This window comes from Protomyctophum parallelum, assembly GCF_964188405.1.
Source record: "Protomyctophum parallelum genome assembly, chromosome: 4".
Classification (NCBI taxonomy): Eukaryota; Metazoa; Chordata; class Actinopteri; order Myctophiformes; family Myctophidae; genus Protomyctophum; species Protomyctophum parallelum.
Genome location: NC_139700.1, coordinates 1,421,669 through 1,447,244, shown reverse-complemented (window position 1 = coordinate 1,447,244; position 25,576 = coordinate 1,421,669). Strand labels below are relative to the sequence as shown.

Here is a 25,576-nt window from a genome sequence, read left to right as displayed (position 1 = left end):
GTTAAAAAGGTTTGCGAATGTATTGGACTTAAATGCTCATACAGTTTTACCTCTAAGAGGAGCTGCTATTGCACCGCACTTATCTCTGAATGTGTCGATGAATGCTCTGCCTCCCATGTTCCCTCCCCTGGTTCGAATAAATTTGTGCAGAACAAATCAGTTGAATCATTGCCTGTACCCTTGTGTAAAACGGCGGGATATGAGCCCACTGCCACGGCGATCGCTAAAACAATCAGCGGCAGTGGGACAACTCGGCGACACGATGACAAAACCTCTAGCAGGTTTTGCCATCGTGGGACGGGGCCTCCACGCCAAATTTCTCAAAAGCACGGAGGCAGGGCCTCTAACAAGAGGTCCTGCCACCGTGAGACGGGACCACCATGCCAGAAATGTCCCTGTTTTACCAGCAGGGAACGCCACGACACCTCAAAACGATGTCGTGTCGATTATGAACCCTCTGGCACGGTGCCTTCCAAAGTGGACAGAATGCGGGACACATCCATGGGTGCTGAGCACCATACAGACTGGTTACAAGCTGCAGTTCACTGCGGAACCGCCCACGTTCGAGAAAGTTATATTCTCTCAGGCGAGTGGGCAAGCGGCCGAGATTCTTCGGACCGAAATACTCTCCCTATTGGGCAAGAATGCCATTCGGGAGGTTCCCCACAATCAAAGTCTAAACGTTTTTTACTCGAGGTACTTCCTAGTAAAAAAGAAAGGGGGCGGTGTGCGTCCAATATTGGATTTACGTGCACTCAACCGGTACCTGAAGAAATTTCGTTTCAAGATGTTGACAAATGCGGCCCTTCTGCGCATGTTGCGCCCAGGGGACTGGTATACGTCAATGGACCTAAAAGATGCTTACTTCCACATTCCAATCTACCCACCGCACAGGAAGTTCCTGCGCTTCGGTTTCGAGGGACGGGTGTTCGAATACCTAGTTCTCCCGTTCGGAATGTCACTGAGCCCCAGAGTGTTCGTGAAATGCACACAAGCAGCGATAGCCCCCCTGAGACAGAGGGGGATCCGCATAGCGTCATACATAGACGACTGGCTTGTCTGCGCATGCTCGGAAGTGGAAGCACAACAACACACCAGTATAGTGCTGAGTCACGTGACGTCTCTAGGTTTCAGCGTAAATTACGCCAAGAGCGTACTGGTACCTGCTACGTCAATAGACTTTATAGGGATGACGCTGGATTCGACCTCCTTCACCGCCCGTCTATCTCAGGACAGAGTGAGCTCCACTCTGGCCTGCGCGGCGTCTTTCCGAGTGGGACGCAAGGTCTCGTTTCGGACGTGTCAACGGATGGCGGGACTCATGGCGTCTGCTACGACCGTGTTACGGTTAGGGAGACTCTACATGAGACCTTTTCAGAGGTGGATGCGGTCGCTAGGCGTACCCAACACTCATCGACATCGCATGGTCACCGTCGAAGTGGGATGCTCGACGGCTCTGCGGCGATGGAGAGACAGGTATTTTCTTTCCGAAGGGGTAACCATGGGGTTGGTTGTTTCGAGGAAGGTAATCACCACGGATGCCAGTATGACTGGTTGGGGCGCTACCCACGAGGGCAGGGCTGCCAGGGGTGTGTGGGACTGCAGTCTACAGTCTGCACACATAAATTATCTAGAGCTTATGGCTGTGTTATTGGCTCTACGGCACTTCGAGGTGTTCATAAGGAACTGTCACGTTCTGGTCAGGACAGACAACACGACAACTATGTGCTACATAAACAAGCAGGGCGGGCTACGATCCCGGTCTCTGCATGTTCTGGCACAGGACCTGACACTATGGTGCGATGCACACTTGAAGTCGATCAGGGCCTCCCACGTTCCGGGGATTTTGAACAGAGGGGCGGACCTGCTCTCCAGAGGGAAGTGCCACTATGCGGAGTGGTCTCTGCACGACTCAGTGGTCTCTCAGCTCTGGGACAGGTTCGGCCGGCCACTGATGGACCTGTTTGCCTCGGAGGAGAACAAGAAGTGTCCGCGGTTCTTCTCCATGACAGGTCGAGGCTCTCTGGGCGTGGACGCTCTGGCTCACGACTGGCCAAGAGGCCTGCTCTATGCTTTTCCTCCACTGTCTTTGATATCTCCGGTATTGGAGCGAGTGAGGACCCGGGGTCTGTCAGTAATACTGATAGCCCCAGGGTGGGGCTCGTGGAGGTCGGAGATAACACCTCTCCTATGCGGGCACCCATGGCAGCTCCCGCTGAGGAGGGACCTCCTGACCCAGGCGGGAGGGGAGATCTTCCATCCCCAACCAGGAGACCTAGACCTATGGGCCTGGCCCGTGAGCGGTTGAATCATCTGGAAATGGAGGGTCTTCCTCAGGGCGTCATTGACACCATCCAGAGCGCTAGAGCCCAGTCGACTAGGGACGCCTATGGCGGCAGATGGAACGCTTTCGAGAAGTGGTGCGTTCAGGAACGGGTGGTTCCTTTCCAGGCTCCGGTAAGGGTCATTCTGCTTTTCCTACAGAGTCTGATGGACAGGGGTCTGTCTTTCAGCTCTATAAAGGTGTATATGGCGGCTATATCGGCCTGCCACGTGGGTTTCGGCGATGGCACCGCGTGGATGCACCCCCTAGTGCGTCAATACATGAAGGGTGCATCCCGCCTCCTCCAGGTGCCCAAGTCACTGGTTCCGGCGTGGGACTTGGCTGTGGTACTGGATTCTCTATCTCAACCTCCGTTCGAGCCCTTGGAGTCAGTGGACTTGCAGTTCCTGTCTCTTAAAACAACATTGTTGTTGGCGCTGGTGACCGCTAAGCGGGTCAGCGATATTCACGCTTTCTCGGTGAGCGAGGAGTGTACTCGTTTTTCTGAGGATAGAACGAGGGTGGTTATTAGGACCAATCCGGCGTTTCTGCCTAAGAACCGGCTGGCCACGTGCGTGCCGGTGGATTTGGTGGAGTTCTGTCCACCACTTTTACCTCTGAGGAGGATAATAGGAGGCATAATCTGTGTCCGGTGAGAGCGTTACGGATTTATATGGACAGAACGGCGATGCACAGGAAGACAGCTCAGTTGTTTGTCTCCTGGGGCCCCAGGACTCTGGGGAAGGCTATAACTAAGGTGAGGATCTCACAGTGGATAGTTGAAGCCATAGAGCGGTCATACTCGTGTAAAGGGTTGCAGCCTCCCATAAGCGTGAAGGCACACTCTACACGGGGGATGGCGACATCCTGGGCCCTATGTAAAGGGGTATCAATCCAGGATGTGTGTACTGCGGCCAGTTGGGGCTCCTCCTCAACTTTTGCCAGGTTTTATAGGCTGGATGTGACTGCGGCGCCTGTGGCACGTGCAGTCCTCAGTGTGGCCTCTAGGTAGAGGCCGGAGATGTTGGGATCCATAATGGTTTTCACTTGCTCTCATTTCCCCCTACCGGTTCCGGACTGGGGGGATCATATAGTACTACACTAAGCATTTTCAGATCTACGTCTGTCTGCTCTTTATGCTGACCATATAAGACATGTCTGTGACTGTCAGGTCGAATAGTGGGGTTTTCTGACTGCCTGGCGGGCAGGACTTAGGCCCTCCTTATCTCACAGGCTATGAGTCGGGCCCTAGGGGCTTGGACTTTGTGGCTACAATAAGGGAGTGTATCACGTCTCCTAAAGCGAGTTTCCTTGTGAGTCTAAATTATAATTAACTATAGGTTACGAAGGTAACCCAGGTTAATTAATTAGACGAGCAAGGAAACTCGCTAAAACGCCCTTCTTGTGAGCAATGCCTCATGAGAAGGTTTCACTGGTTAAAGTGGAGACAATGGGTGGAGCCTGGTTTTATACCACCGAGCTGTAGGGGGGTGGTCAAGGCTCCCATTGGTCCCAAACCCAGTCAATCAATTGCCTGTGAGTGTATTATTTAATGCTTCTGTGATTATGACGAAGTCACAATCTCCTAAAGCGAGTTTCCTTGCTCGTCTAATTAATTAACCTGGGTTACCTTCGTAACCTATAGATTTCAAAACAAAAAATTCCAACAAACACACGCACGCACGCACGCACGCACGCACGCACGCACGCACGCACGCACGCACACACACACACACCTAATAAATGTGTGACCTATAAAAACATGAGGACACACGCACGCGCACACACACACACACACACACACACACACACACACACACACACACACACACACACACACAGATACATCTATAAAAACATTTAATAATAGTGAATTTGTAATAGTTTGTCTCTATATTTCTGGGGACTTTCTGCCTTTATTCGATAGTACAACTGACAGAGACAGGAAACAGGGGGGGTGAGCTGGGGAGTGACATGCAGTGAAGCCGTCACCAGGATTAGGAATTGAACCCCAGACCTGTCAGGAATCAGAGCCCATGTGGTACGTGTCTTTACCACTCGGCTATCAGTGCCCCGACAGGAAGCTATTGATGGACATAGTCAAAATAAAAGCCTCAGATAGTCTGTGTTTTAACTCATATCTTTACTTCTGGGGGGTCCCTGGAACAACATATTTCCAGCTGGGGGTTGGGGGCCAAATACATATATTTCTGGGGGTCCTTGACATGAAGATGTTTGAGAACGACTGACAGAAACATGGGTTTTTCAGAAAACTGTCAGGATTTAGAAGGCATTTATAGAATCATCCTCAGGTCTAAACGGGTTAATGTGGAACTCAGAAGGCTGTATGTCTCGGGACGCTGTGGGTGCTGGCGGCGTGTTTCCTCCTCTGCGCCATCAGTGCCCATACCCGAAGGCGGGGTTGGCGAAAGGGCCTTTCTGTGTGGAGTTTGCATGTTCTCCCCGTGTCCCCTAGGGTAGGTACCCTCACAAAAAACATGCAGTAATCCTGGTCACTAAACTGCCTCCCCCTGGCCACCCGGGGCACCTGATGGAGGGGAAAGGAACTGGTTGGAATAACGTGTTCCTTCCACGCGCTACATCCAACCAGGGAAACTCCCCCCTGTCAGGTGTAAAGGAGCAACTTGGACACTCAGGCATGAAGGAAGCATGAGTTCAAGTCCGTTGCTCTCCCCATGTCCCCCATATATGCGGACTAGGTTGGTGGAGGGTGTGTAGAGCCCAGGATCACATTAGATGATTGACACACAGGTGAAAAATGGGTTACAAAATGGGATAAATATTATATTTAAAAGAAGGCTGTTGGTTTTAAATCAATAGATGTACCATAATTGCAATTATAGTAATTCACCCAGTATTTGATTGCTTATATTATGTTTAGATGGATCTCTTTAAGAGTATTGTACCTCCTACGGTAAATAAACCAGTGGTTGTACTGATCAACTATTTATAAAAAGTCCAAAGAGGGTGAAAGTAGCCGATATGCAAGCTCTCAATGCGTCTCAAACACGTTGCGAGCTTGTAAATTGGCTTTGTGGCTATTCGTCGTAGGTCTTAGGGGTGGCTGTAGCGGAGGCTTTCACCTAGAGCTCCATAATATGAGGATGACGACGACATCCAGCACTGACATCAGGCTAATGTAGAAACCTCATATATGGGGATACACGTTTGGCATCGTCATCATGACACGCACACAGTAAGAACCTTATATAAGTACAATCTGAAAGGTTTAGGGTAGCTAGCAGCATTTGCTACGCTCCTTGCAAGAGACTCCGTATAAGACAGGATATCTGGCCTTACAACTGGCTTTGGAAGTTTCAGCAACCCGGTAATGTTCTAATCGGACACCACTAGGTGCGGCAGTGCCTAGCCCAGACAACCAGCACTAGTTTGAGTTAATTTTATATGGTCCTCTTAAGTGGTTGAGACTCTTAAATAAATGTCTCACTAATAGTTAACGTACCTTTAACTATTTAAGTCCACATCAACAGTTGTTTAATTAGAAAGAGGCTGTCTTTAACTAAATCACTTCTGTTTGGTGTGCTCTTACAGGCCAGAGAGTTTACATTCAGAGAGGAAGTGCTGAAAGCTTTGAGATGCACAGTAGGTACTTAGGCCCTCATTTATCAACGCGGCGTAAGCAAAAATATGGGTGCACGTCGGAAATTACCTACATTTTCGGCATTTATCATTTCCGCAAGACCTTGAAATTGAACGTGAGCCAGGACAAAAATCACGTCATGTCGGGAGCTGTCGTAGGCTTTGTCCTTAGCTGTTTTTCTGTCGTACACAAGCGGAGCAGCATTGTGTGAACTGCTGACAGGCTGCTGACAGGCTGTCAGAGGCATCTGCAAACAAACTACTACTCCATGTTCCTGACACCAAACTCCGCACCATGGGGGACCGGGCCTTTTGCTCAGCAGCACCACGTCTGTGGAATAGCCTCCCCATGGACCTGAGAGTGTGGAATGTTTTAAAACAGGCCTGAAAACCTTCCTGTTTCGGAAGGCCTTTTTATGCTGAACTGTCACTTTGCACTGTTTTGCACTGTTTTTGTTAACCCTGTTTTTAACCTTTTATGATAGATCATATGTTTTTAACCTTGTAGCACTCTGAGATTCCTTGTGAATGAAAAGTGCAATATAAATAAAATTCATTATTATTATTATTATTATCTAAACATATGTTTTCACTCCTAAAAATGTATAAAACTAATATTACATGTGAATTTTCTTTTTTGTAAAGGCATGTCATGAAATTGGTAGAATATTTCCAAGTGTGCAAGCAATTAAAATCACGCAATTTAAGCAGTTTAAACAGTGTTTTGCATGAGCGCACACCCTATAGGCCTATACGAGGATTTGCGCTGCCTGTGCTGGAATCCCCCCGGCCCCCCCACCTGGAATAGTTTCATGATATGAATCGAGAGGCATTTGAGGGAGACTGCAGCTCTGCAGTCAAGTAGGGTAGGCTACTGTAGCCTAACCTACAGCAGGCCGATATCTTTCTGGAGTTACGGTATGTGCAATCTCCTCCTGTTTAAGGATAAACCTGACGCGTCGCTTGAATACCAAATGTGCCGTGCCAGCGCAAGTGGGGACGCATCGGAGATAGGTAGGGTAACCCAGCCAGCCACCACTACCATGCAGTGCCAGTGCCACACGAGACTGGTTTAGGCTGCATATTCATATAATTGACAGTTGAAAGCCCAGCCACTGTACTAGTGAGGTAATCTAAATAGATTGTCATAAACGTGCATGGTCACAGTGTCATGGACGGACCACAGTGATAGAGACAGACAGACAGGGCATAGGAGAGGAGGAGATGCACCTATTTGCAAAACAGCAGCGTGTGTGTGCGTGCCAATTTGTTAATTAATTCATGGTTCACAGGTTCAGGTTTTCGTTCACTAATACATCTTGTTGTATATTTGTGTTATTTAATTCATGCAGGTGTTCGTTCTTTATTTATTTAAGATACAACACACCAGTTGGGCTTGCAAGTTGCATGTGTGTGCGTCTGTGTGTGTGTGTGTGTGTGTGTGTGTGTGTGTGTGTGTGTGTGTGTGTGTGTGTGTGTGTGTGTGTGTGTGTATGAGAGGTGGTTAGGTGGGCAGCAAGGCAAGCGGGGGAAACCTTTTATTGATTTTTCCATCATGTAACCATAGTATCCATGAGTTGTTTGGTCGTATTGCATTTGTGCATGTCGCAAAAACGAGGGCGAGGCTTCATTTCATAGGGCGTGCCAGATTGTTTTCAGCTGTCACATTTATCACTGCTAGAAATTAAGGTAGGATCAGCTGTTTGTGATCACTTTATAAATGCTGTGGCGACGTGAGTGTACTACAAAACCGACGCTCGAATTTGGGGCAGATTTTACACTCAATTGATAAATGAGGGACTCAGGCCCTCATTGTTGTATATTAAATTATTAAAGTATTTTTAATTTAATATACAACAACATATATTAGTGAACGAAAACCTGAACCTGTGAACCATGAATTAAATAACAAATAGGCACACACACGCAGCGCTGCTGTTTTGCATAGGTGCTCCTCCTGTCCTGTCCTGTCTGTCTGTCTCTATCACTGTGGTCCGTCCGTGACACCGTGACCAACTGACCATGCACGTTCAACAGTCTATTTAGATTGCCTCACAGTCACCAGTCGCTGCAGTGGCTGGGCTGTCAACTGTCAATATATGAATATGCAGCCAAAACCATAGCCTCATGTGGCTGGCACTGGTGGTGGTGGTGGGCTGGCTGGGTAGCCTACCTATCTCCGATGAGGTTCCCACTTGCGCTGGGAGGCATACTATCATCCGACAGAGCATTGCTCCGAGGTGCGCTGCGGGTCGGGAGAGGGTTGCGGTTAGGTTTAGGTGTCTGCCCCGGGGGAGGTTAGGGTTAGGGTGAGGGAGGAGGTAGGTTGTCGTTCGGACCAATGCTCCGTCGGATGAAAGTACTGCACTCACTTGCGCTGGCACGGTACATTTGGCATTCGAGCGACGCGTCTGGTTTATTAAACGAGGAGGAGATTGCACGTGGGTCAGTGACGTGACACCCCAAAAAAAGTGTTTTTTAAAAACCTTTAAATAACAGGAATAAAAATGATTTACTTTTGTTCTACTCACTCTCATCTTTATGGAAACATATTTTGTTTTTAGATATTTTATTGGAATCAGAATTTATTCAGCATTTTGTTGTACTTGTGCCTAAAATCGTCATATGGTGTGACATGACAATAATTGTTTATAAAATGAAAATGGAGTACAACTTTCTTAAGTTGCTCACTTTATCAAAGTCCTTTATCATAACTAACCTGTGATCCACTATAGTTTTGTGAAAATGTATTAAATCTGTATATTATTTTCGTAATCAACACTCAATGTGAGGCCCATGTTATCGGTCTTTCAATATATTTTGCATTTATTGTGACAAAACTTTCTCTAAAATTACACAAATATTTGTGACTCTTCCTTAGACTATTTGCTATGTAATCCATAAACATTAATGGTTTCATCATTAATAAAGGTATGATTTTTTCACTATTTGGAACGTCACACCAAATTATTTAGTGTCACACCGTATGATCATATCTTCATTTTTCAAAGCAAACTGTGTTTTAACCTACTTATTAGTGAGTACTGAACTTTACAGATTGATTAAACAATTACTCAGGAAAAACAGCAACAGGAAAATTGCTTTAACACTGAATAACATGGCAATGACTGAATAAAACGAAATTAAACACAATTTATTGTGGATAGTTGCAGATTTTAGGTGAAAATGTTTAAAACAAATGTTTAAATGGACAAAAGAAACATGGGACTTTGTTATTTATTGCTATATCTGTAGGAAATTACAGTTTGTATCATATGGTGTGACAAAAAAGTCATATGGCGTGACAGGAAAACAGTCACACCATTATGATAAAGTGTCACACCATATTACGTTTTCTGCACTTAACTTAACCTTGAGGCTACTAGCTACACATTAGCATGCTAACAACATGCTAGCTATAACAAAGCAACATAGATTTACATGTAATTATGACCAAAAAATCTAATACCTTAAGCTTTTTTAATGAAAAAGGTGTCACACCCACAGACACTTGGAAGAGTCGCATTTGTCAGCGTTCCAACAAGATCGTATTTTATGAAAATGTTAAAATGATAATTCACCACAGACACCTGTCATGCTATTGTAATGCAAGTGCTGAACAGCCTTACTGAAGAAGTACCTCTCTATCCCAATGGGTGTGTAAACAATTGCCTGTTGAAATTTCCCAAAATGGTGTCACACAATATGATTTTGGTTTGGGGGACAAAATATTTTTGATCAGAAATGACTGAAAACATTATGCTTGGACTTTGAAAAGATTAGGCTCACAAATAGACATCTATATTATATTTGTGGATTTTTTTAAAGAATTTTAGCATTTTTTTCCTTAGTTTTATTTAAGTTCCTACTTTGAGAAACAAGGCCAGGACAGTCGCACCATATGAGTTCTGCTGTGTTTGGTTGACAATTCTGAAGAAATGAGGAATGAAATGTTTTAATCTTGAGTATGTTCACATGGACCATAATGTCCTGCACAATATTCAGAAGGTTTTTGACAAATATATTTCTTATTTATACATGAGTGACACTAAGGACAGCCAGGGACACCATGTCACGTCACCCACCCACACCGTAACTACAGAAAGACATCGGCCTGCTGTAGATTAGGCTACAGTAGGCTACCCACGTTGGGACTCTCCACAGCTGCAGCACTGCACTATACTCTCCAACGTCCCGTCATGGAAATATTTCAGCACAGACAGCCTTGCATGTATGTGCTCATGCAAAACACTGTTTAAATGGCTTAAGCAACTAACTTGCAACATTGTTTTTAATTGCGTGATTTTATCTCCTATTAATTTCATATGACACATGTGTTTAGATGCCTGTGACAGCCTCTCAGCTGGTCAAACAATGCTGCTCCGCTGTTCTACGACAGAAAAACAGGTGAGGACAAAGCGTGCGACAGCTCCCGACCAGACGTGATTTTTGTCTTGGCACAAGTTCAATTTCAAGCTTCGGCGGAAATGGCGTGTACCCATATTTTGGCGTACGCACGGTTGATAAATGAGGGCCATAGTGTATAATTCTAGAATCCTATGGTCCACCATAGGTAGGCAGAGTTCACTCAAAACTACTTTGTGTTTAGTAATAAACCCCAGGAAATATAATGCATGTTTTGGTTAATATAAACACATTACAGTTATGTTAACAGTTTGACTGTTTTTTACGATTAACCCGCATTTTAATCAACCCCCCTTCACTGCCGAGATTGTTGTATTACCTTTAGAGCATACGCTGAATTATTTGGGCTTTTAATCCGCGAAAATCCATCAAAAAAAGCTCCCGTGGTTTGTTATGATCTGTGTGTAGCATCCACCATCTTGGTGCACCCGGAAGACGCACACAGGATTGGTTTCAATGAGGCGTTGCACCCAATGCATTTCCATTGGCCTCAATTTCCCAGAAGCCCTAGCAGCCCACAGCATGTGACGATTTCCGGTTTCGACATCACAGCGAAGGCATCCAGTCTCATACTCCGCGACGAAGACGGATTTTCTTTTGATTCATTACATTACGGCGGATTAAACACATAAAACAAAAGGCGGGTATGTCCGATACGGCAGCGACATTAACCTGGAGTAATCCATTCAAGGCACGGAAACTGTTAAGTGAAAGTGAAAGTGACATGCTGTATAATATGAGATGTTCATACATAGCAGGATGTTGTGCTTCTTTGATTTCATGAATACAACAGAATAAACACTTACACTTCCTCAAACCTGGTCTCAGCCTGCACTCTCCACTGTGGTCACTGTGGGTGAAGGAGAGACAAAGATAAGATAATAGAAACAATAATGATAGATAATGCATTATGTCATTAAACATTAAATGCTACTATACAGCACCCTGTACCAACCCTGTTGGTGTTTTAAGCATTATACTGTAGCTGTTGAAAATAGCAGATCTACAAGCTCTAGCGTGGCTACGAGCTGGTAGATCTGCTATTTTTTAGAAAATTGTGAAGATTTTTACCACTGACATAGAAACAGGGTTTTTCTGAAAACTATGAAAACTAGAATCTAGTGTCAGGTCTAAATGGGTTAAACAACAACTAGGCACATTTACACTGACTGACATCAAGTCTGTCCATACCTGAGAGTCTGCAGTTGTCCAGCAGAGGGCAGCGTCTCTTGGTCTCCTGGGTGATTGTAGCTCAAGTCCAACACTTTCAGGTGGGAGTTGGATCTCAGAGCTGAGACCAGATAAGAACAACCTTCCTTTGAGACCATGCAGCCTGACAACCTACACGCACGCACACGCGCGCACACACACACACGCACGCACGCACGCACGCACGCACGCACGCACGCACGCACGCACGCACACACACACACACACACACACACACACACACACACACACACACACACACACACACACACACATACACACACACACACACACACACACACAGGGGGCCAGGATTAAAGGGATATTTCACCTTCAAACATGTTTGGAGTCATTTTAACATAATGAGGAAAGCACCTCAATCAGCGTCAGCAGGCGACGCATTAAAGTGCAATCGCTGCCAGAGAGACTTTCACTCGCAAATTGGACTGCACAGCCACACAAAGCACTGCTCCCTCAGCACCACCTGATCTAATGCAAGTGCACTTGTGTCATGGTCTCTCAAGACTGACGACCGCTACTATAGGGAAAGAGCGAGGTGACGAGAGTGTTAGCATTCGGGGACAACTCCGCCACCATCTTGTTTGTTAACGTCACTCAGAGCAAGCAGTGAACGCACTGAACTCAGGCAGTGTACATGATCTTCCATCAATATACTATCTTCGTTTAGCAAAAAACTACAACTTGGACTGTTTATCTTCCATCTCTCTACTATCTTTGACGTCACTGTTTAGATATGGTACGCCATACGCCAGTCCAGCGTTGTGTCAGATGCAATGCAAAGTGGAAGCAAAACCAAGGACATGAGATGTCGGAGTTATCAAAGAAACATCGTATCGTAATGGCTAATAATAATTTTCAGACAGGTAAGTTAGAATCCAAACGTTAATGCTACACGCTGTTGTTTACATATTACATGGTTCTAGCCTTTGTTTACACGACAAGGCTACTGGACTAGCCTAGCTTTGCTCATGAGACATCTCATGTCCCGTTTACTTAGACTCCTCCTTGAATAATAAGTCCATGATAATAATCAATAATCAAGATAACTCTCTCTCTCTCGAAAGCAATTGAAATTGAATGGAGTGAACTTGCTGGGTGTTGAAAAGCCGGTCGTTAGGCTACTTTTTGTTTTTGCAGGCCGCTGGGCGAGTGGGCGGGTGGTTGATTAATATATTTTTGGGGGGAAGGTTGGTGCGGGCTGGCTCCTGTGGCGGGACGGGACAGGAGAAAAATGCATAACCCCTGAATCTGGCTAGGCTAGGGGATACATTAATTCACATCAGGTGAAAATTACAACTCTCATGCAATAACCAGACCAGACCAGACCCCTCCACGGAGCCCACCTGTCTATTTCTGTCTATTTCTCTCTGTCTATCTCTCTCTCTCTCCCTCTACCCCCCCCCCCCCCCCCCCCCCCCCCCCGACACGGTCGAGGCAGATGGCCGCCCACCCCAGAGTCTGGTTCTGCCTGACGTTCTTTTCTCCTCTCCTAAAAGGGGAGTTTTTCGTTGCCACTGTCGCAAATTCGCAATATTGCTTGCTCTGGGTGGATCTTTGTTGGTTGTAAAGTGTCTTGAGACAACTCGTTGTGATTTGACACTATAATAAAATTGAATTGAATTGTATTGAAGTGTGAGACAAAAAAAACATTGAATATTTAATTATATGTTGTACTAAATTGAATTAATACCCTTTGTTTAGCGGTTTTCTTTTTTTTCACTAAATCAATGGTTTCATGTGCATGACTCGCCAGGATTCTGGATGGCTTGATTATAGGCTTAAAATAATTGATATAAATATTTTTCTGTAAATCTCTATGAGATAAATGAATGTGGAACCACAACGCCCACTGCTATGCCCTATAGGCTGCTATAGTAGGCTATGATATCCCCCACATCATCAACAACATATAGATTTTAACATTAATTCATGTTCTTTGTTCTACACATCCAAAAAGTTAGCTTCCGGGTTAATTCGACCTTGGGACTTTTTGAAACATGTTTGTGTCACTGCATTGCTTATTTCTAACCTAACATGTTATCATATACAAATAATAAGGGAAAATTAAGGAATGTGTGGCAAATCTGCAAAAGAATGCTTAGCCTACCACTAGCTTTCTTAATATTTGTGTTCATAAACACAATCACATACATGTGATTGTGTTGTATGTATGTAATGTATATATACATGTAATGTATATATACATTTGTTCCAATCCAACTCCATTTGGAAACGTTGTGACGGCTGTTGAAAATTGGGGTACCATTAACAACCAATATAAGGCAAACATTTCCAAATGTTATTATACTTTAAGTAGCATGTGACGTGTCAAATTAGGGGGTTTTCTTGATGCGGAATCCATTGCAAGCATTAGTTTTGCACAGAAAACATGACAAATGTGATGAGGTCAGCACATTTGGGCACATTTTGGGCAAGTGGCTATGGCTATGTTTTCGTGCAAAACTAATGTTTGGAATTGATTCAGCATCATGAAAACCCCCTAATTTGACATGGTACTTAAAGCATAATGGAATGTTGGGAATTTTGCCTTATATTGGTTGGTACCCCAACTTTCAGCAGCTGTCACAAAGTTCCCCAAGGGAGTTGTGTTGGAACATAGGTATAGGTTATAGTAGACACCTTTATGAACACATTTGTGAAGAAACCACAGTATGGCATAATCGAATGCCACACATTTCACTACTTTTCTCTAACTAAAAGGAGTAGCTCTGTAATTCAAACCAGGTGTGGTTGGAGGAACATGCAACTATGGGAATCACACAGGTGAATGAAATCAAGAATGATATATTCATAAGTTCTTGCTTATGTCAAGTACAAGGAAGTATGTTTGCATTTGACAGGAAGTAATCAAAATATGCCTATATTAGGGAATTATGGATGCATGTAATTTACATAAAAGGTTAAGGAATACTAACCTGAGTGTCTCCAGTGTACAGTTTGGACTCGCCAGTCCAACACAAAGCTTCTTTATTCCTAAATCCTGCAAATCGTTATTAGTCAAGTCCAATTCTAGAAGACTAGAGCTGGAGGTGAGAACCGACGATAAATCCTCACAGCATCTCTCGGAGAGGTTGCAGCCACTCAGCCTAAAGAAAAAACATTGTGCTAAAATTAGATTTTATTTTTATTTTCTTTCGTATAAAATAATTTAAGAAAGATTATATATATATATATATATATATATATATATATATATATATTGTTGTTAGTTCTCTATGGGAAAAATGAATGTGGAACCACAACGCCCACTGCTATGCCCTATAGGCTGCTATAGTAGGCTATGATATCCCCCACATCATCAACAACATATAGATTTTAACATTAATTCATGTTCTTTGTTCTACACATCCAAAAAGTTAGCTTCCGGGTTAATTCGACCTTGGGACTTTTTGAAACATGTTTGTGTCACTGCATTGCTTATTTCTAACCTAACATGTTATCATATACAAATAATTAGGAAAAATTAAGGAATGTGTGGCAAATCTGCAAAAAAATGCTTAGCCTACCACTAGCTTTCTTAATATTTGTGTTCATAAAGGTGCATGTCTACAATCACATATACATTTGTTCCAATCCAACTCCATTTGGAAACGTTGTGACGGCTGTTGAAAATTGGGGTACCATTAACCCATTCTGAACGGGCACCCATTTTGGTGTCGGCATCATGTTTTTCAATGTTATCTATTGAAAAATAGCAGATCTACAAGCTCATAGCGCGCCACCGAGTGGCGCGCTACGAGCTTGTAGGTCTGCTATTTTTTTTAAATCGAAGAACGACTGACATTTTTAGAATCTGATCTCAGGTCAGAATGGGTTAATCAGACCAGTGTGTGTCCAGTGGAAACCTCGTATGAATCTGATCTCAGGTCAGAATGGGTTATCAACCAATATAAGGCAAACATTTCCAAATGTTATTATACTTTAAGTAGCATGTGACGTGTCAAACTATAGGGTTTTCTTGATGCGGAATCCATTGCAAGCATTAGTTTTGCACAGAAAACATGACAAATGTGATGAGGTCAGCACATTTGGGCACATTTTGGGCAAGTGGCTATGGCTATGTTTTCGTGCAAAACTAATGTTTGGAATTAATTCAGCATCATGAAAACCCCCTAATTTGACATGTCACATGGTACTTAAAGCATAATGGAATGTTGGGAATTTTGCCTTATATTGGTTGGTACCCCAACTTTCAGCAGCTGTCACAAAGTTTCCCAAGGGAGTTGTGTTTGAACATAGGTATAGGTTATAGTAGACACCTTTATGAACACATTTGTGAAGAAACCACAGTATGGCATAATCAAATGCCACACATTTCACTACTTTTCTCTAACTAAAAGGAGTAGCTCTGTAATTCAAACCAGGTGTGGTTGGAGGAACATGCAGCTATGGGAATCACACAGGTGAATGAAATCAAGAATGATATATTCATAAGTTCTTGCTTATGTCAAGTAAAAGGAAGTATGTTTGCATTTGACAGGAAGTAATCAAAATATGCCTATATTAGGGAATTATGGATACATGTAATTTACATAAAAGGTTAAGGCATACTAACCTGAGTGTCTCCAGTGTACAGTTTGGACTCGCCAGTCCAACACAAAGCTTCTTTATTCCTAAATCCTGCAAATCGTTATTAGTCAAGTCCAATTCTAGAAGACTAGAGCTGGAGGTGAGAACCGACGATAAATCCTCACAGCATCTCTCGGAGAGGTTGCAGCCACTCAGCCTAAAGAAAAATAATTGTGCTAAAATTAGATTTTATTTTTATTTTCTTTCGTATAAAATAATTTAAGAAAGATTATATATATATATATATATATATATATATATATATATATATATATATTGTTGTTAGTTCTCTATGGGAAAAATGAATGTGGAACCACAACGCCCACTGCTATGCCCTATAGGCTGCTATAGTAGGCTATGATATCCCCCACATCATCAACAACATATAGATTTTAACATTAATTCATGTTCTTTGTTCTACACATCCAAAAAGTTAGCTTCCGGGTTAATTCGACCTTGGGACTTTTTGAAACATGTTTGTGTCACTGCATTGCTTATTTCTAACCTAACATGTTATCATATACAAATAATTAGGAAAAATTAAGGAATGTGTGGCAAATCTGCAAAAAAATGCTTAGCCTACCACTAGCTTTCTTAATATTTGTGTTCATAAAGGTGCATGTCTACAATCACATATACATTTGTTCCAATCCAACTCCATTTGGAAACGTTGTGACGGCTGTTGAAAATTGGGGGTACCATTAACCCATTCTGAACGGGCACCCATTTTGGTGTCGGCATCATGTTTTTCAATGTTATCTATTGAAAAATAGCAGATCTACAAGCTCATAGCGCGCCACCGAGTGGCGCGCTACGAGCTTGTAGGTCTGCTATTTTTTTTAAATCGAAGAACGACTGACATTTTTAGAATCTGATCTCAGGTCAGAATGGGTTAATCAGACCAGTGTGTGTCCAGTGGAAACCTCGTATGAATCTGATCTCAGGTCAGAATGGGTTATCAACCAATATAAGGCAAACATTTCCAAATGTTATTATACTTTAAGTAGCATGTGACGTGTCAAACTATAGGGTTTTCTTGATGCGGAATCCATTGCAAGCATTAGTTTTGCACAGAAAACATGACAAATGTGATGAGGTCAGCACATTTGGGCACATTTTGGGCAAGTGGCTATGGCTATGTTTTCGTGCAAAACTGATGTTTGGAATTGATTCAGCATCATGAAAACCCCCTAATTTGACATGTCACATGGTACTTAAAGCATAATGGAATGTTGGGAATTTTGCCTTATATTAGTTGGTAACCCAACTTTCAGCAGCTGTCACAAAGTTTCCCAAGGGAGTTGTGTTGGAACATAGGTATAGGTTCAGTGTTGGGAAAGTTCTTTTTTTTTAGGAACTAGTTCAGTTCACAGTTCAAAATTTTAAAAATGAACTAGTTCCGTTCATAGTTCATCATCCAAAATTTTGAACTAAAGTTCATCGTTTGAAAAATGAACTATTATAGTTATTTTTCGTTCTTTTTTTGCTTTAATTTTTATATATTTTTTACATTTTACAAAAATTGCTCTTTTGCAATGTGAAATGCCACCGAATGGGCACATACTTTTATTGTGAAGGCAAAAGTTTCTGAATGTTCTCAGAGCCTGCATCTCCGCATGCTGGGGGTCTACAAGCTCACAACGTGTCCGGACGCGACACGTTGTGAGCTTGTATATCAGCTATTTTCAGCACGGAACACATTGTACGGCGAAGAATAAATCAGGCATCACTGCGATTCATTCACTGTGGAAGAGAGATGTCTTTTGTTGGCCGTTCGTGGCGATATTATGGACACGTACCTTCTCGACGCGATAATAACCAACTAAGCTATTGGAAGCTATTTTTCGTGGCACATTATGTTTAATCAAACAACAAGTTCCCTCAGTGTTTGTTAGGAGTTAGTTGGGACAGTGTCTGCTGCTGTCTGTCAGCGTGCATGATCATCATGCAGTAGCTACATGCGCGCTCCAGTGACAGCTGAGAAAGATTAGTTAATTTGTGTCGGATAGGGACTGATTGGTGGGTTTTCAGCTAAATATTAAGGCCTGTTTAGGGTGTGTTTTAGTGCCGGGGATTTCGCCTGGAAGACTATTGAAACACTCACTCTTGAACGAAAGTTGAACGTGAAAAAGTGACGTTCACACACACCAGAAATGAACGCGTTCACAATGACGTTCATCAAACAGAAATACAGTACGTTCAGTTCACGTTCACCCTAAATGTGAACGAGTTCGTGAACGATCGTTCTTTGAACGCGTTCGGGTACAACACTGTATAGGTTATAGTAGACACCTTTATGAACACATTTGTGAAGAAAGCTAGTGGTAAGCATTTTTTTGCAGATTTGCCACACATTTCACTACTTTTCTCTAACTAAAAGGAGTAGCTCTGTAATTCAAACCAGGTGTGGTTGGAGGAACATGCAGCTATGGGAATCACACAGGTGAATGAAATCAAGAATGATATATTCATAAGTTCTTGCTTATGTCAAGTACAAGTAAGTATGTTTGCATTTGACAGGAAGTAATCAAAATATGCCTATATTAGGGAATTATGGATACATGTCATTTACATAAAAGGTTAAGGCATACTAACCTGAGTGTCTCCAGTGTACAGTTTGGACTCGCCAGTCCAACACAAAGCTTCTTTATTCCTAAATCCTGCAAATCGTTATTAGTCAAGTCCAATTCTAGAAGACTAGAGCTGGAGGTGAGAACCGACGATAAATCCTCACAGCATCTCTCGGAGAGGTTGCAGCCACTCAGCCTAAAGAAAAATAATTGTGCTAAAATTAGATTTTATTTTTATTTTCTTTCGTATACAATAATTTAAGAAAGATTATATATATATATATATATATATATATATATATATATATATATATATATATTGTTGTTAGTTCACCTACAGAACTCTGTTGGAGGCTTTGACCACTGGCAGCAGTCTTAGTAGAGCCTCTTCTGAAGCACCGTATTTCTTCAGGTCAAACACGTCCAGCTCCTTTCCTGATGACAGCAACATGAAGGCCAAAGCTGACCACTGAGCAGGAGATAGTTTGTTTGCAGAAAGACTTCCTTTTGTCAGGTACTGTTGGATTTCTTCCTCTAGAGAATGATCATTCAGCTCATTCAGACAGTGGAGCAGATTGATTTTTCTCTCTTGAGAGATATTCTCCCTGATCTTTTTCTTTATGTACTTGACTGTTTCATGGCTGGTCTGTGAACTCTTGTCTGGCTGTTTGAACAGAATGTTTAAGAGGGTTTGATTGGTTTCCAATGAGAGGCCCAGCAGGAAACGTAGGAACAAGTCCAGATGTCCATTTGGACTCTTTAAGGCCTCATCTACTGCATTCTGGTAGAGGTTCTTCTTAGATTTGGTTCCAAAGAGCTTAGAAAATGTGGAGGTTTTTGATTTGATCAAGTTGAGACCATCATTCTTGAATGAGAGAAAGACATAAAGAGCGGCCAGAAACTCCTGAACACTCAGATGAACAAAGCTGAACACCTTGACTTTGTGCAACCCAGACTCCACTTTAAACATCTGTGTGAACAGACCTGAGTACACTGAGGCGTCTCTCATATCAATGCCACACTCTTTAAGGTCAGATTCATAGAAGATGAACTTTCCTTTTTTCAGCTGTTCAAAAGCCAGTTTCCCCAGAGACAGAATAACCTGAATATTATCTGGATTCAAGTCTGAATTTCTCTCATCTCCGTCCATCTTGATATTCTGATGTATGAATTGAACCGCTACGAAGTGGATGTACATCACAGTCATGGTCTTCGGCAGTGCAAAAGTCTTGCCCATTCTCAAGATATTCTCTAGAACTGTAGCAGCGATCCAACAGAAGACTGGAAGGTAACACATGATGTGGAGGCTTTGTGATTGTTTGATGTGTGAGGAGATTGTTCTGGCCTTGTTCTCATCATCAATGAATCTCTTTTGGAAGTACTCTTCCTTCTGGGGGTCAGTGAATCCTGTCAGCTCTGTCATCCTGTCAACATACTTATTAGGGATCAGATTGGCGGCTGCAGGTCGCGTGGTTATCCAGATGCGGGCAGAGGGAAGCAGGTTCCCCTTGATGAGGTTTGTCAGTAGAACATCCAATGAGGTTCGCTTTGTGACCTTTGTCAAGATGGCATTCTTCAAGAAATGTAACGGAAACCTACACTCATCTAGACCATCAAAGATGAACACAGTTTGGGTCTCTTTGTTGCAGATTCTTGCTGTGTTGATTTCACCAAAGAAATGTTGAAGAAGTTCCATCAAACTGTAGTTTTCGTCCTTCACCAAATTCAAGCTTCGGAAAGTGAATGGAAACATGAAGTCGATATTCTGGTTGGTTTTATCTTCTGCCCAGTCCAGAGCATACTTCTGAGCTGAGACTGTTTTACCAGTGCCAGCCACTCCCTTCATCATCACTGTTTTGATTGGATCTTCTCCCGGTAAAGCTTCAAGAATGTCTTCAAATGTGATTCGTGCTTCTGGTCTGAATGGTTCCCTAAACGCTGTTTCAATCTGACTGACCTCATGTTCATTACTGGCCTTTCCACTGTCTACCTTTGTGATGTAGACCTCTCTTAAGACCTGATTAAGAGGCGTGTTTGGAGTTTGACCGATGTCTGTCCACTCTTCCAAACCCTTCAACTCCTTCTTAAGATGAGCCTTGAGTTGTTGAGTTTCTAAACGACAAAGAAGATAAAAAAAAGATAAAACAGACAGCATCATTAACTCATTTATTGCGGCTAGCTGTTAGCATAAATCCCAGTTCCAGGTGCCACCATACGCATTCACTTTGCCCCCCCCCCCCCCACACACACGCACACTCGCTACACACACTTGAGTATCATTAGCACAAGCAAACACTGTTTACCTTTCGTCAGAAGCTTTTAAATGGCGGGAGTGTCGCGGTAAAAAGGCAAAAGAATTGGATGGCAGAAGATCCACTAAGGACAGCTCTCCTGGATTCCGACTTATGGACATTTGATAATCGTCCTTTCAACTGCTTTACAAGGTTGATTATATTTTCAATCCCATAGCTGGAGCTTGTAAAAGTAATTTTAGCTGGTTCATGTGGTTAATGAAAAAGACTTAAAGTGGCTTTTCAAATATTTCTGAAATAAGGACTAGTGCAAGTGAAATGTTTTTGGTCAGTAATGTACACACATTTCATGCTGTATTGAGGCATTTTATATTTACATTTATTAACCCATTTAGAGTTTTAGACCGTTGGATGTGTACACACGTCCTAGTGCATTTTCATTGATTGATTCAAACGAGTGAAAAATATTCAGATCTTTTTTTTCTTTTTTGGGGGGGTTGGCCCCAGGCACGGAGATACATGTATAGGCGAGGCAGGCAAGGCAGTGCCTCAGGGCCCGCGGGGGTGGGGGCCCGCTCCATACTTTCTCTCTCTCTCTCTCTCTCTCTCTCTCTCTCTCTCTCTCTCTCTCTCTCTCTCTCTCTCTCAGCCTTACACCCTCCAGTATTTGATTAGCTCCGTTAAGAATGAATGGTTATGGACATTTTGACATGTAACGTGATTTACAATAAATTATGCAACCTGTGAGGCTACATTATGTGTGTACTGTATTCATTGCCTGCCTCAGGTATGCTGCAACTGAGCCACGTTGAGGGGTTTAGTCGGAAGTGGTATTAACGGTTTCGTGCGACAGGGGGGGGGGGGGGGGGGGGGGGGGGTTGCTGGCAGCGATGGGGGATGTTTTCTTTTCTTTGTTTGTTTGTTCGAATAATTTACAAATATGTATGAACAGGAAGTGTCAGTTGTATTCAATGTATTCTGTGAAATGTGTCATATAATCCCATATGGGATGGGCCAAAGTGGCATGACACGAAAATAAATATTTCATTCATTCATTCATTCATTCATTCATTCATTCATATGAAGACACTTTTTCATATAATTGTAGGATAATTGTAGGATTGTAGATTGGCTATGTTTTATGCGTGACACCGTCGAACGATGACGTATACATTGCACTTTTAAAGTGACGGTACACATTAACAGTTCTGTAGGCCTACTCTATTTCAAGGCCTTCGTAAAATGTAGTGCAAGGGATGTTTTGATTGGTTAAAATAAAGAGAAGATTATAGACAAAACTAGAACTGCACTCTGTCGAGTGCATACTTGCTTGTTGCACACTAGTAGGCCATAAATGGCCAACTAGTGCGCAAGCAGAGCGCGCAAGTACTTTCGACCGCTGTAGGTGTAACTATTTGTTACCTACCTACTTTATGCATATAAACACCTAGTATTATTAAGTATGGTTCAAGTTTCTATCTATATAAGAAATACAGTTTTATCGATGTAGATATATTCTGGATCCCTTTTTAGTTTTTTAAAGAAAAATAAATCATTGATATGTGATGAGAAAAAAGGTATATAAATTGAATTAAAATATGTTATACAGTATAATTATTCTGTAAACGGTGGAATCTCAATATCTCTGTGAAGGAACGTTTGAAATGACTAATTATTAGGTGTAACTATTTGCTACCTATCTACTTTATGCATGTAAACACCTAGAATTATGAAGTATGGTTCAAGTTTCTATCTTTATTTTCAAAGAAAAATAAATCATTGATATGTGATGAAAAAAAAGTATATAAACTGAATTAAAATATATTATACAGTATAATTATTGTATTACTTATTGTAAATTGTCAATTGTTTAAAATGTATTTCATGTTGGACTATAGTGATATTAATACTAAATCATGATCAGAGTAATATGTGTCTCTAACTTCAATTTCTGTAATAATACTTTCACATTTGTTAAAATATACATGATCTAAAATACTTCCGTAATCTGTAGTTGGATTTGTATTTGATTGTTTAAAGCCTAATCTTGACATGTAGGTCTTTATACTTCTTTCTATCTCAGTATTATGGTCTTCATTGAAATCTCCTATTATCATAATTGCAGAAGTCGGAGATGATAGATACTTTACCATGTTTTCGAGAAATGTGTTTAATTTCGAAAGGTCTGTTTTAGGTGATCTGTACATAAGAATGATAAATATATTTGTATCTTTTACATGTATACATATGTGTTCTACTTTTTCTAATATCCTGCTTTCAGTTTGAATTATTTCAATGGAAATATCTTCTTTTATAGCAAACATAACTCCCCCACCTATATCTTTTTCTCTGTCATTCCTGATTGTATTGTAATTCGTGTTCGTTGTTTTTAATTTAAAAGTAATGTTATTATCTTTTTCTTTAAGTGTGTTTCAGTAAACTTATCCCAGTACTCTGGTCCCAGCAGATCAGGCACAAGTTGCTATTTTATTTATACTGATTATGTATATAGTATACGTATGACTAACTCTCAATGATGACGTAAGACATACGTATACATATACGTATACATATACATAACATATACTATATAGAGTATGTAGTTGTAAATTGATTAGTGGTATACTGTGGTTACTTTGCACCAAAGACTGTGACAGCCGTCCCGCCATTTGATGTTAATGCAAGAAAACAGCAAATCTGTGCCTGGTTTGCTGGGACCAAACGACCACAAATGACCATATTTCTTACGTCATCATTAAGAGCTAGTCATACATATACACACCACGTACTCTGGTCCCAGCAGATCAGGCACAATTTGCTATTTTATTTTTACTGATTATGTATATAGTATACGTATGACTAGCTCTAAATGATGACGTAAGAGATATGGTCATTTGTGGTCGTTTGGTCCCAGCAAAACAGGCATATACTATATAGGCATATACTATATATAGTATATATATATATATATAGTATATAGGCATATACTATATACTATACATATACTATATAGAGTGTGTAGTTGTAAGTTGATTAGCGGTATACTGTGGTTACTTTGCGCCAAAAACCCTGACAGCTGTCCCGCCATTTGATGTTTATGCAAGAAAACAGCAAATCTGTGCCTGGTTTGCTGGGACCAAACGACCACAAATGACCATATTTATTTGTCATCATTAAGAGCTAGTCATACATATACACACACCACGTACTCTGGTCCCAGCAGATCAGGCACAATTTGCTATTTTATTTTTACTGATTATGTATATAGTATACGTATGACTAGCTCTAAATTATGACGTAAGAGATATGGTCATTTGGTCGTTTGGTCCCAGCAAAACAGGCACAGATTTGATGTTTTTCTGCATAAACATCGAATGGCGGGACAGCTGTCACGGCAGAAGAGACCGGGCGAAATTATTACTTGCGCGCTCTGCTTGCGCAAGTAATATGCATATTGTGTGTGTGTGTGTGTGTGTGTGTGTGTGTGTGTGTGTGTGTGTGTGTGTGTGTGTGTGTGTGTGTGTGTGAGAGAGACACATACGTCATGACATACAAACTCTCACAACTGGGTTGAACTGGCCAATAAAAATAAGGTTCTGTTCAGAATGTATTAGATTTCCACAAAATAATAGCAAATGCTCGATAGTGGGCTCGATAAGGACCCGGCTCGATAAGCCTGCTCGATACGGTGATCGTCATCAATAAAAATTTACGAGCTCCATCCCTAGTTATAATGTCTGTTTTGTATCTGTGTTTTATATGGACTAGTTGTGTGTGAAATAAAAATGTATCATCCATCCTCTCCATCATGTTAAAGCTGTGACTTTCATACTGCTCTCTAGGGTGTTTCATAACTCACCACTCTTAGCTGAGTCTTCTGATGTAAGTACAGTTCCTGCATAAGAAGAGGAGTAATGTGTCAGTGAGTTCAGCTGAAGTGAGCTCAGTGAGTTGACCTAACATTCATGTACAGTAATAGGATTATTGTCGTTATCTATGGGGCAAAGACATTCATGTACAGTAATAGGATTATTGTCATTATCTATGGGGTAAAGACATTCATGTATTACCAGTGGAACTATCACATGTTCCTGGTAAAAATAAGTATTTAATATGTCAACCCTTTCCCCAGTAAATATATTTCCAAAGATGCTATAATTAACCCATATGAACAAATCACAATATATTAACCCTCTTATGGCCACCCTTAATATCATCTTATTGTGCCTTAGGCCAACTTTGGCTGACTTTTTGAATGACTATAGAATAATGTGCGATATGACCACAATGTCACGAAATATCTCATTTTAAAGCTGCACATCTCTAGTTTACACCGAAAAAAAATATATGTTCCTAGCATGTTCCTTCGTTTACTTTAGTACACCTTGTTTACTTTAGTACACCTTGGTTTGACTTATCACTGAAACCAAGGTCTACTAAAAAGCTTATAAGTAAACGATGGAACAAGCTATAATCATAATTATTTTTTCATTGTAAAGTAGTGACTTGGAGCTATAAAATGAGACATTTCGTGACATTGTGGTCATATCTCACATTTTTCGATT

General features: G+C 41.9%; 1 protein-coding gene across 1 annotated transcript in view; it reads right to left on the bottom strand.

Annotated features, from left to right (window-relative positions):
- The window catches only part of LOC310858026 (uncharacterized protein), a gene marked incomplete at both ends in the record, with an annotated part of 66,561 nt that overhangs the window by 5,671 nt on the left and 35,314 nt on the right, over positions 1–25,576 (bottom strand). The window contains 5 exons of the mRNA XM_083764073.1: positions 11,176–11,219; positions 11,561–11,710; positions 16,176–16,346; positions 18,785–18,955; positions 19,098–20,871. Coding sequence (XP_083620199.1) covers positions 11,176–11,219; positions 11,561–11,710; positions 16,176–16,346; positions 18,785–18,955; positions 19,098–20,871 — 2,310 coding nt within the window. The remainder of the gene's footprint in view (positions 1–11,175; positions 11,220–11,560; positions 11,711–16,175; positions 16,347–18,784; positions 18,956–19,097; positions 20,872–25,576) is intronic.